This window comes from Dermacentor albipictus, chromosome 8 (genome assembly GCF_038994185.2).
Source record: "Dermacentor albipictus isolate Rhodes 1998 colony chromosome 8, USDA_Dalb.pri_finalv2, whole genome shotgun sequence".
In the NCBI taxonomy this organism is placed as follows: Eukaryota; Metazoa; Arthropoda; class Arachnida; order Ixodida; family Ixodidae; genus Dermacentor; species Dermacentor albipictus.
Window position 1 is genome coordinate 63,671,189 of NC_091828.1, and position 15,527 is coordinate 63,686,715.

At 48.1% G+C, this 15,527-nt stretch overlaps 1 protein-coding gene across 2 annotated transcripts in view; it reads right to left on the minus strand.

Annotated features, from left to right (window-relative positions):
- Positions 1-15,527, minus strand: part of LOC139048801 (uncharacterized) — a 126,684-nt gene that overhangs the window by 54,242 nt on the left and 56,915 nt on the right. For both annotated transcript variants that reach the window (XM_070523501.1, XM_070523500.1), the window contains exon 8: positions 11,873-12,095. In XM_070523501.1, coding sequence (XP_070379602.1) covers positions 11,873-12,095 — 223 coding nt within the window. The remainder of the gene's footprint in view (positions 1-11,872; positions 12,096-15,527) is intronic.

Below are 15,527 nucleotides of genomic sequence, written 5' to 3' on the forward strand. Positions count from 1 at the left end.
GAAATGGAACATTTGCACGAGTGGAGACTACAGTTTTGTGCAGACACACTCAAAAATTCGCCGTATGGCAGCAGAATGCCTATGGCCCCGCTAAAACATTGATGTTGCAGCTTTCATAGTGTATTTGGCAGGAGAAGTCTTGAAATGTGCATTTCAACACACACTATCGCAATGCAACTTGCTGATAACCCAAGCTGCGTGGTACTAGAGCATTTTCACTAAGAGTTCACTATGGAGTGAACGAAAGCTATGCCGATAATTGAAAAATGTTTGATGTGGAACGATGCTCTCGTGAAGCGGCTAAATAAGGCAAAATGACAGTGTGATGTGTACAATTGATATATATATATATATATATATATATATCGTATTTAATGTTTTGCTCACAAAGTGCGTGTGCTTAGGCACTGCATTGGTCGTAGCTTTGATTATATTTGATGATCATTTTATTGTGCTACACCGTTAGCAAGCTATGCAGTTTGAGACGCCGACGCAGTGATATCAGGAGGACGAAGGTGATGTAGGACGATTGTATAGGGAACAGCGCAATTGATAAATGCATGGATAAGAAGGGGAGCACGGAAATTTAAGAGATATTCACAAATACAATAAGGTGTTCTTTACCCTATATGCGTCAGTGGCACATATTTATAACGAAGCATTGGCCGAGAATGCCCGCATTTAATATGGCCTAAATTCGGTAGAGCTAATAATCCATCTAATTAAAGAAAAAAGAAACCCTTGTACATGTGAAATTTTATTAAGGTTTCATTGTACTTCATAAAGATGCGTATGGGGATGTATCTACTGGTTTATTGGGTCATGTATTCTTTAATTAGCACGAATGTGGCAGTGCTCACAGGCTTCATTTTTTTCGAACTCTCCATAAAAATGCTGTTAAGGTAGCCATAGGAAGATTTGCTTTTCGCTGAGCTTCCTTGAACTTTGGCCAATACTTCTTTCGACAGGAGGTTGGTAGGTAGCGATAGGTAGCAAGGCATTGGAAGTGGTAAGGGAATACATCTACTAAGGGCAGGTAGTGACAACGGATCCGGATCATGAGACTGAAATAATCAGAAGAATAAGAACGGGCTGGTGTGCGTTTGGCGGGCAATCTCAGATCATGAACGGCAGGTTCCCATTATCCCTCAAGAGAAAAGTGTATAACGGCTGTGTCTTACAAAACTCACGTACGGGGTAGAAACCTGGAGGCCCCCTGCTACGCTTCCCTTTCCTTGGAATCCAATCCGTAACCCTTAATGACCGTCGGTTATCTTCACTCCTCATTACAAGTCCTGCCCATGCCCATTTGTTTTTCTTGATTTCAACTAAGATGTCAATAATGCGCGTTTCTTCCCGCACTCAATCTGCTCTTTTCTCATCCCTTAACGTTACATCCATCATTCTTCTTTCCATAGCTCGTTGCGTCCTCCTCAATTTAGGTATAACCCTTCTCGCAAGCCTCTAGGTTTCTGACCCGTAAGCGAGTAAAGTTAAGACACCGCTGTAATACAATTTTCTCTTCGGGGATAATGGCAACCTGCTGTTGATGATCTGAGAATGCCTGCCAAACGCAGCCCAGACCATTCTTATTCTTCTGATTATTTCAGTCATGATCCGGATCCGTGGTCACTACCTGCAGTAAACAGATGTATTCCCTTACCACTTCCAGTGCCTCGCTACTTATCGTAAATTGCTGTTCGCATGTGAGAGTGTTAAACTTTACGTTAGCTTTCTTCAGTTTAATTTTTAGACCCACCCTTCTGCTTTGCCTCTCCAGGTCAGTGAGCACGCATAACAGTTGGTGCCCTGAGGCGATATCATCAGCGAATCGGAAGTTACTAAAGCATTCTCCATTACCTCTTATTCCCAATTCTTCCCAATCCAGGTCTCTGAATACCTCCTGTAAACACGCTGCGAATAGCATTGCAGAGGTCGTATCTCCCAGCCTGACGCCTTTCTTTATTGATATTTTGTTGCTTTCTTTATAGAGGACTTCGGTTGCTGGTTCTAGATGTAGGGCTAGAGGCTTTCATACATTGGCGCTTCTTCATCAGACGAAAGATCTGAGCAAGTAGCGCCAATGGATGAAAGCCTCTAACCCTACAGCTAGAATAGAACTGGTATAATTTTCCAAGTTAATCAACAATCGTAAGACAGCTGACATAAGGAAGTGTGATATGGATAGATTTTATCGTGCTCTCAGGAACAAAGGAAGCCTAAAAGGAGTGAAGAAGAAACTAGGAATAGGCAAGAATCGGATGTGTGCGTTAAGAGTCAAAGCCGGCAATATTATTACTGATATGGATCAGGTAGTTCAAATGGCTGAGGAGTTCTGTAGAGGTTTGTACAGAACCAATGGCACCCACGACGATAGTGGAAGAGAGAATAGCCTAGAGGAATTCGAAATCCTACAAGTACCGCCGGAAGAACTAAAGAAAGCCTTCGGAGCTAAGCAAAGGGTGAAAGCAGCTGCGGAGGATCAGGTAACAGCAGATTTGTTGAAGGACGTTGGGCAGATTGTTCTAGAAAACTGGCCACCCTCTATACGCAATGCCTCATGACTTCGAGTGTATCGGATTCTTGGAAGAACATTCACATAATCCTAATCCATAAGAAAGGGGAAGCCAAAGACGAAAAATTATAGACCAATCAGCCTACTGTCCCTTGTCTACAAAGTATTTACTAAGGTAATCACAAAGAATCAGGAACACCTTAGAATTCTGTCAACCAAAGGACCAGGCTGGATTCCGTAAAGGCTACTCAACAATAGACCATATTCACACTATCAATCAGGTGATAGAGAAATGTGCGGAATATAACCAACCCTTATATATAGCTTTCATTTACGTGAAAGCATTTGATTCCGTCGAAACCTCAGCAGTCATGGAGGCATTAAGGAACCGAGTGGTAGAAAAGCCGTATGTAAAAATACTCAAAGATATCTATAACGGCTGCAGAGCCACCGTAGTTCTCCACAGAGAAAGCAACAAAATTCCAATAACGAAAGGAGTCAGGCAGGGAGATACGATCTCTTCAATGCTATTCACAGCGTGTTTACAGAAAGTATTCAGAGACCTGGATTGCGAAAAATTGGGGATAAAATTTAAGGGAGAATACCTTAGTAACATGCGATTCGCTGATATTGCCTTGCTTAGTAACTCAGGGGACCAATTGCAATGCATGCTCACTGAACAGCAGAGGCAAAGCAGAAGCGTAGGTCTAAAAATAATCTGGAGAAAACTAAACTAATGTTTAACATTCTCGGAAGAGAACCGCAGTTTATCATAGGCAGCGAGGCACTGGATGTGGTAAGGGAATACATCTGCTTAGGACAGTTAGTAGCCGCAGATCCGGATCATGAGACTGAAATAATCAGAAGAATAAGAATGGGCTAGTGTGCGTTTGGCAGGCATTCTCAGATCATGAACAGCAGGTTGCCATTATCCCTCAAGAGAAAAGTGTATAACGGCTCTGTCTTACCATTACTCACGTACGGGGCAGAAACCTGGAGGCTTACGAAAAGGGTTCTACTTAGTTTGAGGACGACGCAACCAGCTATGGAAAGACGAATGATGGGTGTAACGTTAAGGGAGAAGAAAAAAGCTGATTGGGTGAGGCAACAAACGTGAGTTAATGACATCTTAGTTGAAATCAAGAAAAAGAAATGGACACGAACAGGACATGTAATGAGGAGAGAAGATAACCGATGGTCATTAAGGGTTACGCACTGTATTCCAAGGGAAGGGAAGCGTAGCAGGGGACGGCAGAAAGTTAGATGGGGGGATGAGATTATGAAGTTTGCAGGGATAACATGGCCACAATTAGTACATGACCGGGGCAGTTGGAGAAGTATGGGAAAAGCCTTTGCCGTGCAGTGGGCGCAACCAGGTTGACGATGACGATGATTATGACGATGGTTGCTGTGGAGCATATATAGATATTTTTCAGTATTTGTACATACGGCTCGTCTACGCCCTGACTCCGTAATGCTTCCACGACTACTTAGGTTCAACTGCGTGAAATGCTTTCTCCTACTCAATGAACGCTATGTGTAAGGGTTGGTTGTATTCAGCACATTTCTCTATCACCTGATTGATAGTGTGAATATGGTGTATTGTTGAGTTGCGTTTACGGAATCCTGCCTGGTCCTTTGGTTGACAGAAGTCTAACGTGTTCCTGATCTAATTTTCGATTACATTAGTAAATACTTTGTAGTTACCGGACCGTAAACTGATTGGTATATAATTTTTCAAGTCATTAACGTCCCCTTTCTTATGGATAAGGATTATGCGAGCGTTCTTCCAAGATGCCGGTATGCTCGAAGTGAGACATTGCGTATACAGGGTGGCCAGTTTTTCTAGAACAATCTGCCGGCCATCCTTCAACGAATCTGCTGTTACCTTATCCTCCCCAGCTGCCTTCCCTCTTTGTATAGCTCCCAATGTTTTCTTTACTTCTTCCGGCTGTACTTGTGGGATTTAAAATTCCTCTAGACAATTCTCTCTTCGATTATCATCGTGGGAGCTAGTGGTATTGTATAAATATCTGTAAAACTCTTCAACCACTTGAACTATCTCATCCATATAAGTAATGATTTAGCCGGCTTTGTCTCTTAACGCCTACATCTGATTCTTCCCCATTCATAGTTTCTTCACTGCTTTTAGGCTTCCTCCGTTCCTTAGAGCATGTTCAATTCTATCCATATTATACTTCGTTATGTCAGCTGCCTTACGCTTGTTGAATTATTTGAAATGTTCTGCCAGTTCTATCCTAGCTCTAGGGTTAGAGGCTTTCATACATTGACATTTCTTATCAGATCTTTCGTCCTATGCGATACCCTACTAGCATCCTATCTAACGGAGTGCCCCCGTCTTCTATTGCAGAATCCCTGATGATTCGCATGGGAATGTCGTTCATATCTTCAACACTAAGGTCCTCTTCCTGAGGTAAGGCCGAATACCTGTTCTATAGCTTGATCTAGAATTTCTCTATTTTCCTCTTACCGCTATTTCATTGATCAGCTTCTTATGTAGCAGTTTATACCGTTCCCTCTTCAAGTCTAGGCTAAATCGAGTTCTTACCATCCTATGGTCACTGCAGCGTACCTTGCCAAGCACGTCCACATCATGGATGATGCCATGGTTAGCGTACATTATGACGTCTGTTTCATTTCTATTCTCACCATTCGGGCGCCTCCACGTCCACTTTCGGCTATCCCGCTTGCGGAAGAAGGTATTCATTATCCGCATATTATTCTGTTCTTGAAACTCTAGTAATAACTCTCCCCTGCTATTCCTTAAACCTATGCCACATTCCCCCACTGAATTGCCTCCAGCTTGCATCTTGCCTACCCTGGCATTAAAGTCGCTTATCAGCAGAGTGTTTTGACTTGGCCTCTCATTGTTTCCACGTCTTCATAGAAGCTCTCGACTTCCTGTTCATCATGACTGAATGTAGGGTCGTAGACCAGTATTACCTTCAATTCGTAGCTCTTTTTTAGTTTCACAACAAGATCTGCCACCCTCTCGTTATTGTTATAGAATTCCTGTGTGTTACTGGCTATATCCTTATTATTCAGGAATCCAGCTCCTAGTTCTCGTCTCTCCGATAAACCCCGGCAGCAAAGGACGTGCCCGCTTTTGAGCACTGTATGTGCTTCTTTTGTCCTAACTTCACTGAGCCCTATTATATCCCATTTACTGCCCTCTAATTCCTCCAATCGCACTGCTAGACTCGCCTCACTAGATAACGTTCTAGCATTAAACGTTGCCAGGTTCATATTCCAATGGCGGCCTGTCCGGAACCAGTGATTCTTAGCACCCTCCACTGCTTCGCAGGTCTGACCGCCGCCGTGGTCAGTTGCTTCACAGCTGCTGGGCACTGAGGGCCGGGGTTTTATTGCTGTATTCATATAGGAGGTTGTGGCCAAAAACTGCACCAGGGTGACCAACTCTTCTCCGGTGAGGAAGTGTGTTGCTGGTTCTTGTCACCGGTACCAGGCCGTACCCCAGGCCTGTTTATTCAATCAACACAAGGATTTTTACTTTAATCCGGTGGAAAATTGCGCGGCACCGGGATTGGAACCACGGTCCTCTAGCACGCGAGGCGGATGTTCTACCGCTCCACCGCTGCACCTCGTGGGTCAGTGGGTGTCAAAGCCTGCGTCCCGCGTATGTAGCAGCGAAAGGGCTCCCAAATTCGCATTGGCTTCGAAACCATGCCACGAGCACTCCTCTACCGAGCGGGCGAAAGGGAACACTTGGTGCCGCAGTAGCGTGCCAGGGGCACGCTACTGCGGCACCACCAGCGTTCATCACACCACACCGTACCACCAGCGTTCATCAACGCTGGTGGTACGGCTTGAGCCGCGCAACGTGGACAATTTCAGGTCGTGAGTGGCGCCACTGTGACAGCGAAATGCCATCTGGCACGACCTCGTAGTCCAGTGCACCAATACGTCGGATGATCTTGTACCGTCCAAAATAGCGACGCAAAAGCTTCTCGCTCAGTCCTTGTCGGCGTATAGGGGTACAAACCCAAACACGGTCACCGGGCTGGTACTCGACAAAGCGTCGTCGGAGGTTGTAGTGTCGGCTGTCGGTCCTCTGCTGGTTCTTGATCCGCAAACGGGCGAGCTGTCGGGCGCGCTGTCGGGCTTCTTCGGCGCGCTGGAGATAGCTAGCGACGTCGAGATTTTCCTCGTCAGTGACGTGGGGCAGCATGGCGTCGAGCGTCGTCGTCGGATTCCTGCCGTAAACCAGCTTAAACGGCGTGATCTGTGTTGTTTCTTGCACCGCCGTGTTGTAAGCGAATGTTACGTACGGCAGGACGGCATCCCACGTCTTGTGTTCGACGTCTACGTACATCGCTAGCATGTCGGCGAGGGTCTTATTCAGCCGCTCCGTAAGACCATTCGTCTGCGGGTGGTAGGCCGTTGTCCTCCTGTGCCTTGTCTGACTGTAATTCAGAATGGCTTGGGTGAGCTCCGCTGTAAAGGCCGTTCCTCTGTCGGTGATGAGGACTTCTGGGGCACCATGTCGCAGCAGGATGTTTTCGACAAACAATTTCGCCACTTCGGCTGAGCTACCTTTCGGCAGTGCTTTAGTTTCAGCGAAGCGGGTGAGGTAGTCCGTCGCCACGACGATCCAAATATTTTCGGTTGTTGACGCGGGAAGGGGTCCCACCAAGTCCATCCCGATCTGCTAGAATGGTCGGCAAGGAGGCTCGATTGGCTGTAGTAATCCGACTGGCCTTGTCGGCGGTGTCTTGCGTCGCTGACAGTCTCGGCATGTTCTGACATAACGGGCGACGTCGGCGGTCAGGTGCGGCCAATAATACTTTTCTTGTATCCTTGATAGTGTCCGCGAAAATCCTAGGTGTCCAGCGGTCGGATCGTCATGTAGGGCGTGTAATACTTCTGAACGAAGTCCTGACGGAACAACAAGAAGGTAGTTGGCGCGGACTGGGGAGAAGTTCCTCTTCACGAGTAGATTGTTTTGAAGCGTGAAGGAAGATAATCCGCGCTTAAATGCCCTGGGGACAACGTCGGTGTGCCCTTCCAAATATTCGACGAGGCCTTTTAGCTCCGCGTCTGCCCGTTGCTGTGCAGCGAAGTCTTCCGCGCTTATCATTCCGAGGAAGGCGTCGTTATTCTCGTCGTCTTGCGGCGGCGGGTCAATGGGGGCGCGTAACAGGCAATCGGCATCGGAGTGTTTTCGTCCGGACTTGTAGGTGACAGTGATGTCGTATTCTTGTAGTCTGAGGCTCCACCGCGCGAGTCGTCCTGAAGGATCCTTTATATTCGCTAGCCAACACAACGCGTGATGGTCACTGACGACTTTGAATGGCCTGCCATAAAGATAAGGGCGAAGTTTAGCTGTAGCACAAACGATGGCGAGTTATTCCTTTTCGGTCGTAGAATAGTTGCCTTCCCCTTTTGACAGCGACCAGCTAGCGTAAGCTATGACTTGTTCGACTCCGTTTCTCCTCTGGACTAGAACTTCACCGACGTCTAGGCTACTGGCGTCAGTATGGATTTCTGTATCGGCGTACTCGTCGAAGTGCGCAAGTACCGGCGGCGACTGCATACGTCGTTTGAGTTCTTCAAATGCGTTGGCCTGCGGTGTTTCCCACTTGAACTCGACATCACATTTCGTTAGATGGGTTAGCGGCTCCGCGATGCGTGAAAAGTCCTTGACAAAGCGCCTATAGTAGGCATACATGCCAAGGAACCTGCGCACTGCCTTCTTGTTGATGGGTTGCGTAAACTGTGCGATTGCAGCTGTCTTTTGCGGGTCTGGACGGACACCAGATTTGCTGATTACGTGGCCTAGGAACAGAAGCTCATCGTAAGCGAAGCGGCATTTTTCCGGCTTGAGAGTAAGCCCTGACGACTTGATTGCTTCTAGTACTGTCGCAAGCCGCTTGAGGTGATCGTCGAAATTTCCGGCGAAGACGACGACGTCATCCAAGTAAACGAGACAGGTCTGCCACTTCAGTCCTGCTAATACTGTGTCCATGACGCGTTGGAACGTTGCAGGCGCCGAACACAGTCCGAATGGCATAACCTTGAACTCGTAGAGGCCGTCTGGCGTGATGAAGGCGGTCTTTTCGCGATCCCTTTCGTCGACTTCTATTTGCCAGTAGCCAGACTTGAGGTCCATCGAGGAGAAGTATTTAGAATTGCAGAGCCGATCCAATGCGTCGTCTATCCGTAGGAGGGGGTATACGTCGTTCTTCGTGATTTTGTTCAATCGACGATAATCGACGCAGAAACGTAGGGTTCCGTCCTTTTTCTTCACTAAAACAACTGGAGACGCCCACGGGCTTTTCGACGGCTGGAAGATGTCGTCGCACAGCATTTCGTCGATTTGGTGTCTTATAGCTTCGCGTTCTCGCGTCGAAACTCGGTAAGGGCTCAGGCGGAGTGGTCGAGCGCACTCTTCGGTTATTATGCGACGCTTTGCGACTGGGGTTTGTCGAATCCTCGATGACGTCGAAAAGCAGTCTTTGTATCGTCGAAGCAGACTTCTGAGCTGTTGCTTCTTAATCACGGGGAGACTTGGATTTATGTCGAAGTCTGGCTCGGGAACTACGGTCGTCGGGGTAGATGCAACAGAATCCGAGAACACAAACGCATTGCTGGTTTCCTGAAATTCCTCGATGTATGCGATCGTCGTGCCCTTGTTGATGTGCTTGAACTCCTGGCTGAAGTGTGTCAGCAACACCTGCGTGTTTCCTCCATGCAGTCGAGCGACCCCTCTTGCGACGCAAATTTCACGGTCGAGCAGTAGACGTTGGTCGCTTTCGATGACGCCTTCTACGTCAACGGGTGTTTCGGGGCCGACCGAAATGACAATGCTGGAGCGAGGCGGGATGCTCACTTGATCTTCGAGCACCCTCAAGGCGTGGTGACTACGAGGGCTCTCCGGCGGTATCGCTTGATCTTCCGACAGCGTTATTGACTTCGACTTCAGGTCGATGATTGCGCCGTGTTGGTTCAGGAAGTCCATGCCGAGAATGACGTCTCGTGAACACTGTTGGAGGATAACGAAGGTGGCAGGGTAAGTCCGGTCATGAACGGTAATTCCTGCCGTGCAGACTCCAGACGGCGTAATGAGGTGTCTTCCAGCGGGTCGAATTTGAGGGCCTTCCCACGTAGTCTTAACTTTCTTCAACTGGGCGGTGATGTGTCCACTCATGACGGAGTAATCAGCCCCTGTGTCCACTAAGGCGGTAAGTGCGTGGCCGTCGAGAAGCACGTCGAGGTCGGTGGTCCTTTGTCTGGCGTTGCAGTTAGGTCTTGGCGTCGGATCACGGCTGCGTCGTGTTGAAGTGAAGCTGGAACGTCGCGTCGTCAAGTCGTCTTTCGTCGGTGTAGTCTTGGCTTCCTGACTTCGTCGGGACGGCGGCGTGTCGTTATTATGTCGTCGAAATGGTCTCTTCGTCGTCTTCGTCTGCGGCGGAGGATCTTCGTCAGTTCGACGAACAGCAACCGCACCTCCATCGGTTGCTGCTTTTAGATTTCCGGATATGGGCTCACAGAGCGGCCCCGGGCTGGGCCGGTGTATGGTCGGCGCTGCGGCGATAGGTAGCGTCCTGGTGACGGCGAACGGGACGGCCGTCGAGGGCTCCACTGAGTAGCGGCGAGGTAATCGGCAATGTCACGTGGGCGCTCGCCAAGCTGTGGACGCGGCGCGTTGACGGCGAAACCTCGCAGTCCCATCTCCCGGTACGGACATCGTCGGTAGACGTGACCCACTTCTCCGCAGTGGTAGCAGAGCGGGCGGTGGTCAGGAGCACGCCAGATGTCCGTCTTCCTCGCGTAGGTGCGCTGGGCGACGGGTGGTCGTGCTGGCGGCGGCGGCGGTGGACGACGAAACTGCGGCGTGACAGGGCCCTGGCGTGGTCACGGAGGGGGTCCTTGACGGCGTGCGACGGCGGCCTAGGTTATCGCTTGCCGCTCACGCTGCGGCGATTCAGGGGCTACTCCAAGTTGTTGTTGGAGTTCCTCACGCACGGCGTCGGCAATCGAAGCTACTGGAAGCTGTGATGATGGGAACAGCTTTTGTAGCTCCTCCCGCACGACAGCTCGGATAGTCTCGCGTAGGTCGTCGGCGGCCAGTGACTGAACTCCGGCGTAGTTTGTCGAGGTCGTGCGGCGGTCGAATTGGCGGTTTCGCATCTCGAGTGTCTTCTCGATGCTGGTGGCCTCGCGAAGAAACTCGTCGACGGTCTTCCGTGTAGATCGCGGTCGTCTCATTAGGTTGCTGCACCCGGGTTTCCAATAGCGCTTGGGCTCGTTCTCGGCGTACGACGCTTGCGAATGTCTGCAGGAAGCCGCTTCAGAAAAGTTCCCAGGTCGTTAGCGTGGCTTCTCGGTTCTCGAACCACGTCCGGGCCGCGTCTTCCAATGCGAAGAAGACATATCGCAGTCTGTCGTCGCTGTTCCAGTTGTTAAACGTAGCGACTCTCTCGTACGTCTCAAGCCAGCCTTCCGGGTCCTCGAAAGTTGGACCATGGAACGTCGGAGGCTCCCTGGGCTGCTGTAGCACGATGGGCGATGCCGGGGCTGCGATTGGGGTGGACTTGGTGGCGATCCTTCTGGTCGTCTCAGGCAAAAGTCCGTGCTCCGGGGGCAGTTGTTGAAGACGGCGGCTTACTCGATGGTCCGGGACTGCGTTGGTGTTGTCTTTGCGTTCCCGGCTTGGATCACGGCTTGTCGGGGGCGTCCGGTACATGGACCAAAAGCACCTCCACCAGATGTCTCGTGGTGGTGACGTTAAGAACACAGTAGCAATACTGTGATAGACAAAACTAACTTTTATTGGGCGAGCCTGTGCCCACAAAACAGGCTACACTTATAGCACAACGATAGCGGTGAACACGGTCGGCGATCGTAGAAAATCTGATCAGCGGTTCAAGCGCGTCGGCTTTTATACACAATCGTCGAATGTTCCAGACTAATCGTTGGGACCCGCGTGCCTTCCATAAAGTTCTACATCGTTCGCGTCAGGCGAATAAATCAGATAACACAAGGATCGGCGACAACAGATTGCGGATAGAAGCATCGATAACTTTCCAGAAACTTCGGATACATGCAAGCGCGTCCCGCGCTGTGCGATAAGATTTGTTAGGCGGCGAAACCTGGTCGCCCAATAAATATAAATACACGTGTCAATATCATGCAAGGAATTCAATTGTGCTACACACGGGTAATTGTTAAAGAGTATGGTAAGGAAAAATTTCTTTTCCTAGTTGAATAAAAAATAATTCCAAATTATCATGCGTCTTTCTCGCATCTTTTGCCAATGCCTTGCGTTTGTTTGGCCCCACTGTTCTGTCGCTCCTCGAGACAGCTTGAACTTACAATGCGAATATGGAGATGCCGAACTGCGTCTTTTGCCCCTTGGCCGCCATGGATTGAAATGTCGCGAACTTTCCCATGGACGTCTCACCCGGTCTCTCGAAGGGCTTTCCGAGCGATTCGTAGAACGTGTAGTCGCAGACCCCGTCTTCTGGCATCTCCATCTCGCCATCGCTGGCCAGGGTGCAGATGAAGGCGTTACGTTGCGGTGGCTTGTCAACTAAAGCTGCACAGAGCGGGACGTGGCGTACAGAAAGTCTACTCATGCGCTATGATAGCGTGTGACCACGTCAGAGAGCAAACGGGGCCATTGAACTCTGACACACGGTGTATAACATGCAGCACAACAAAGAGAACTCTGCAAATATATACCTATGTATTCCGTGATTAAGAAGAAAGAAGTATAAACCCATGTAGTGTAACGAATTTGTGAACTTGAGCTAAAGGCAGTGTTGGTGACTTTGTTACTCAATTTTCCACAAAGTCGCGAATTACGAGCCCAAAGTGTCTCTATCAGATTACATTCTTGGATTTTCCCACGTCCAGGGCTTAACAGAACAACACCAATGGCACTTCGTAGCAACGGTGGCTGAACAAATTCCCTATTGAGCAACAATCAAGGTTGTGATACCGACGTAGCTCACATTTTTTTTAATGTTCCTGGCTGTCTATCTTATATGTTTCAGTTCTGCACTTGTGAATTGGCGATCACATCGTTAAAATTGCAGAGTAGCCCGATTTTCTAAAAAATTACGACATCGATGTTGTGCCTTTGCCGCTCCGCCAGCTACATGGCTAAAAAAACTTCATTCATTTTGCTCTGGCAATAGCGGTAAATGAAACAGAATATATCCCAGCCACCTTTGCCTAAATTGAAGGCGAAGCAGTTCATACAACAAATCTCTACCAGTGTAATTTACTAAAGCTTCCTGCCAAACGTCAATAAGACTATATAAAGGCAACTGTCTCGTTAAAGTGACTAAAAGCTTGATATACTAAGAAATCTTTTCTCTAAATTCCTCAATCTGCCACAGCCGTTTGATTTAGGTCTTAATATGCCGAACGAAGCGCACAGCAATGTACTCGTATTTAAGTAATTGGCTTTCTCTGGATACGCGGAATTCGTTGGAACTTGTGTATTTTTTTTTTACAAATTATGAATGCGTTTTGTACCAAATCAAGAACTTAACACGCTAACACATAGAGTCCACCATTTTTAATGTCATTCTTGGTTCATGAATGTATAACCAAGTAGTGCCAGTTAAATTTTACTAATATGTTTGCCTTTTTGACCTTAAATTACATTTCGAGTGTGGTATGTGGTATCTATCGAGAATATTCTCTTGAGCTGGAAAAGCAGATAGCTGGATAAGGAAATAAGCAGCCAAGAAGTCAACGTTCAGAGTGATTTATTTACAAAAGTTGCGAATAAAATATTTTGCCGATTAGCTTAGTATATATAATATTATTTATAAATTAAAGCGAGCGTATCCTCAACAAACATTCACTCGGGGAATTTTTTTTAATAGCCCGAGTTTTGATGTTAGCGCGTTCAAATTTGGGAAGAACTTCAATAATTGATCAATAATTGTATTAAAAAGGTGCCTTGTTTTGGAGGGGATCCGAAAATTAAGTGAACAACCCATTGAAAGATATCTGTTCAGGGCAACAAAAGCAGAACACAAAAAGAAACGAAGACGAAGACAAGCGCCTGTCTTCATCTTCGTTTCTTCTTCTCTGTGTTTTTGTTGCGCTATACAGATACCTCTCAATGTTGACTGACCAACAAGCTTATATGACCGCCCTTTAGAATAACCCAAACACGATGGAATCCTGTCGCATATTTCGGGAATGAACACAGCAAAACTGGTAAACTGGTGTCATGCTCAGATTTAGTTTCAGTTGAATAGACTGAGCGAGCCGAGAAGGGGCCACTTGTAAATTGAATTTGCCTGAAATAATCAATGTGGAAGTTAGGCCAAATTTTTAATATAGTAGTGTCAGATTGTAACTTCTCGCACGTATATTTCCCGCTTTTTAGTGTTTTTATTGTCTAGGATTCAAATTTCGCGTTGTCAAAAAGAAGTATGCCGGAAAGACAGCCTATAAAGGTTCCAACAAAAAATTATAAGAATGCACGCAGCAGTCGCTGCCTCGTCTTGTCAAGGTACGGCGCAACTTCTTAAATTCTATAGCAGTGAATTTGCTTGATGAGTTTTAAATGGCCATCAAAAACGAGGCGTTGAAAAGGTATTCAAGGTGTATACGTATATCAGGCTCCACTTTACTGGAGAAATTTGGTGAACTATTTGGTGAACTAATATGGTGAAATAATTTGATTCTAAGCTCGGGCCGGAGCTATCATAACAGGCCTTGCCAACGTACCTGGCGTCACATTTGTTGATGCAGCCCGATACTCCCATGGCACACGATTTGTGGCCGTTGCCACACGCGATGGAGCCCTACACCATGCCTGCAGCGTCACTACCCTCACTGCAGAGACGGCTGAAGAAGTGGCCATCGCCGTGGCCACTTTAGATCCCACCTGTCACACCATAGTGTGTGACTCTCGCTCAGCCGTTACTAACTTCAGCAAAGGGCGTATTTGTCCCCAAGCTCTTCGCATCCTCTGCCAGGCACCACACTATAAAGACAGCACAATCTCCCTAACATGGATCCCGGCCCATGCGGGCCCTGTCCACCCACACCTCCCCAATCTCAACGAGGTCACCCACTCCATTGCGCGAGGCCTAGTCAACCGCGCCGTAGTCACTGGAGAGGAGTTGGACACCAGGGACAGTCTTACAACTTATAACGATCTTGTTAAGGCCTTTTACCTGAGTCGCCGAATCTTCCCCCCGCCTCACCCAAAGTTCAGCCGGACGCAGGCTACCACCCTGCGTCTACTACAAACAAACACGTACCCTTCGGCCGCCCGCCTCCACCTTATATTTCCGGACCTCTACACTACCCCCAACTGCCGGTGCTGTGGAATTCACCCGGCTACGCTTTCGCATATGCTATGGGAGTGCCCAGCACAGTACGCACAGACTAACACCACGACTCTCTCGTCGAGGTTGCATGAGGCTCTGCGGAGCTCCGCCCTCGACGACCAAACCTGGGCGACCCAGCACGCCCGCGAGGCGGCGGCGAGGCAAGCCCTCGACGTCCCTTCGTGGGAGGCGTAGGCCCGGCCATCATAAAGTGCTGGTTCTACAATAAAAGTTTATTCCTCCTCCTCCCTAAAAAAGGAAAGGGGAGGGGGGAGACGAGCGTGGCATCACAAGCATAAGGAGAAATCCTATGTTCGAGTTCTACATGTGTCAAGTTGTTTCCGGTCCACTTACACTTCCGTGTGCAGCGAGCGGCCGGTCACAGGGCAATTTTGTGTGTATTTGCGGGCTCCGTTCGTGCTTGAAAAACAATTTTATGTTGCAACTATTGAGCAACAAAAAGCTGTATCCGGATATTTTCATGTTGTTGTACAACTTTATCATTGAGGCACTTATTCTAAATATAATATTTGGGAAACTGAACAATTCAGACAAAACTAAGTAATTAGGTGGTATTTAATATAGCATAGCCTGAGTATCTCCAAGCGACGGAAAACAACACTGCCATGGTTCTGTCCAGCTGCATGGTACTCGCCCATTTTTTT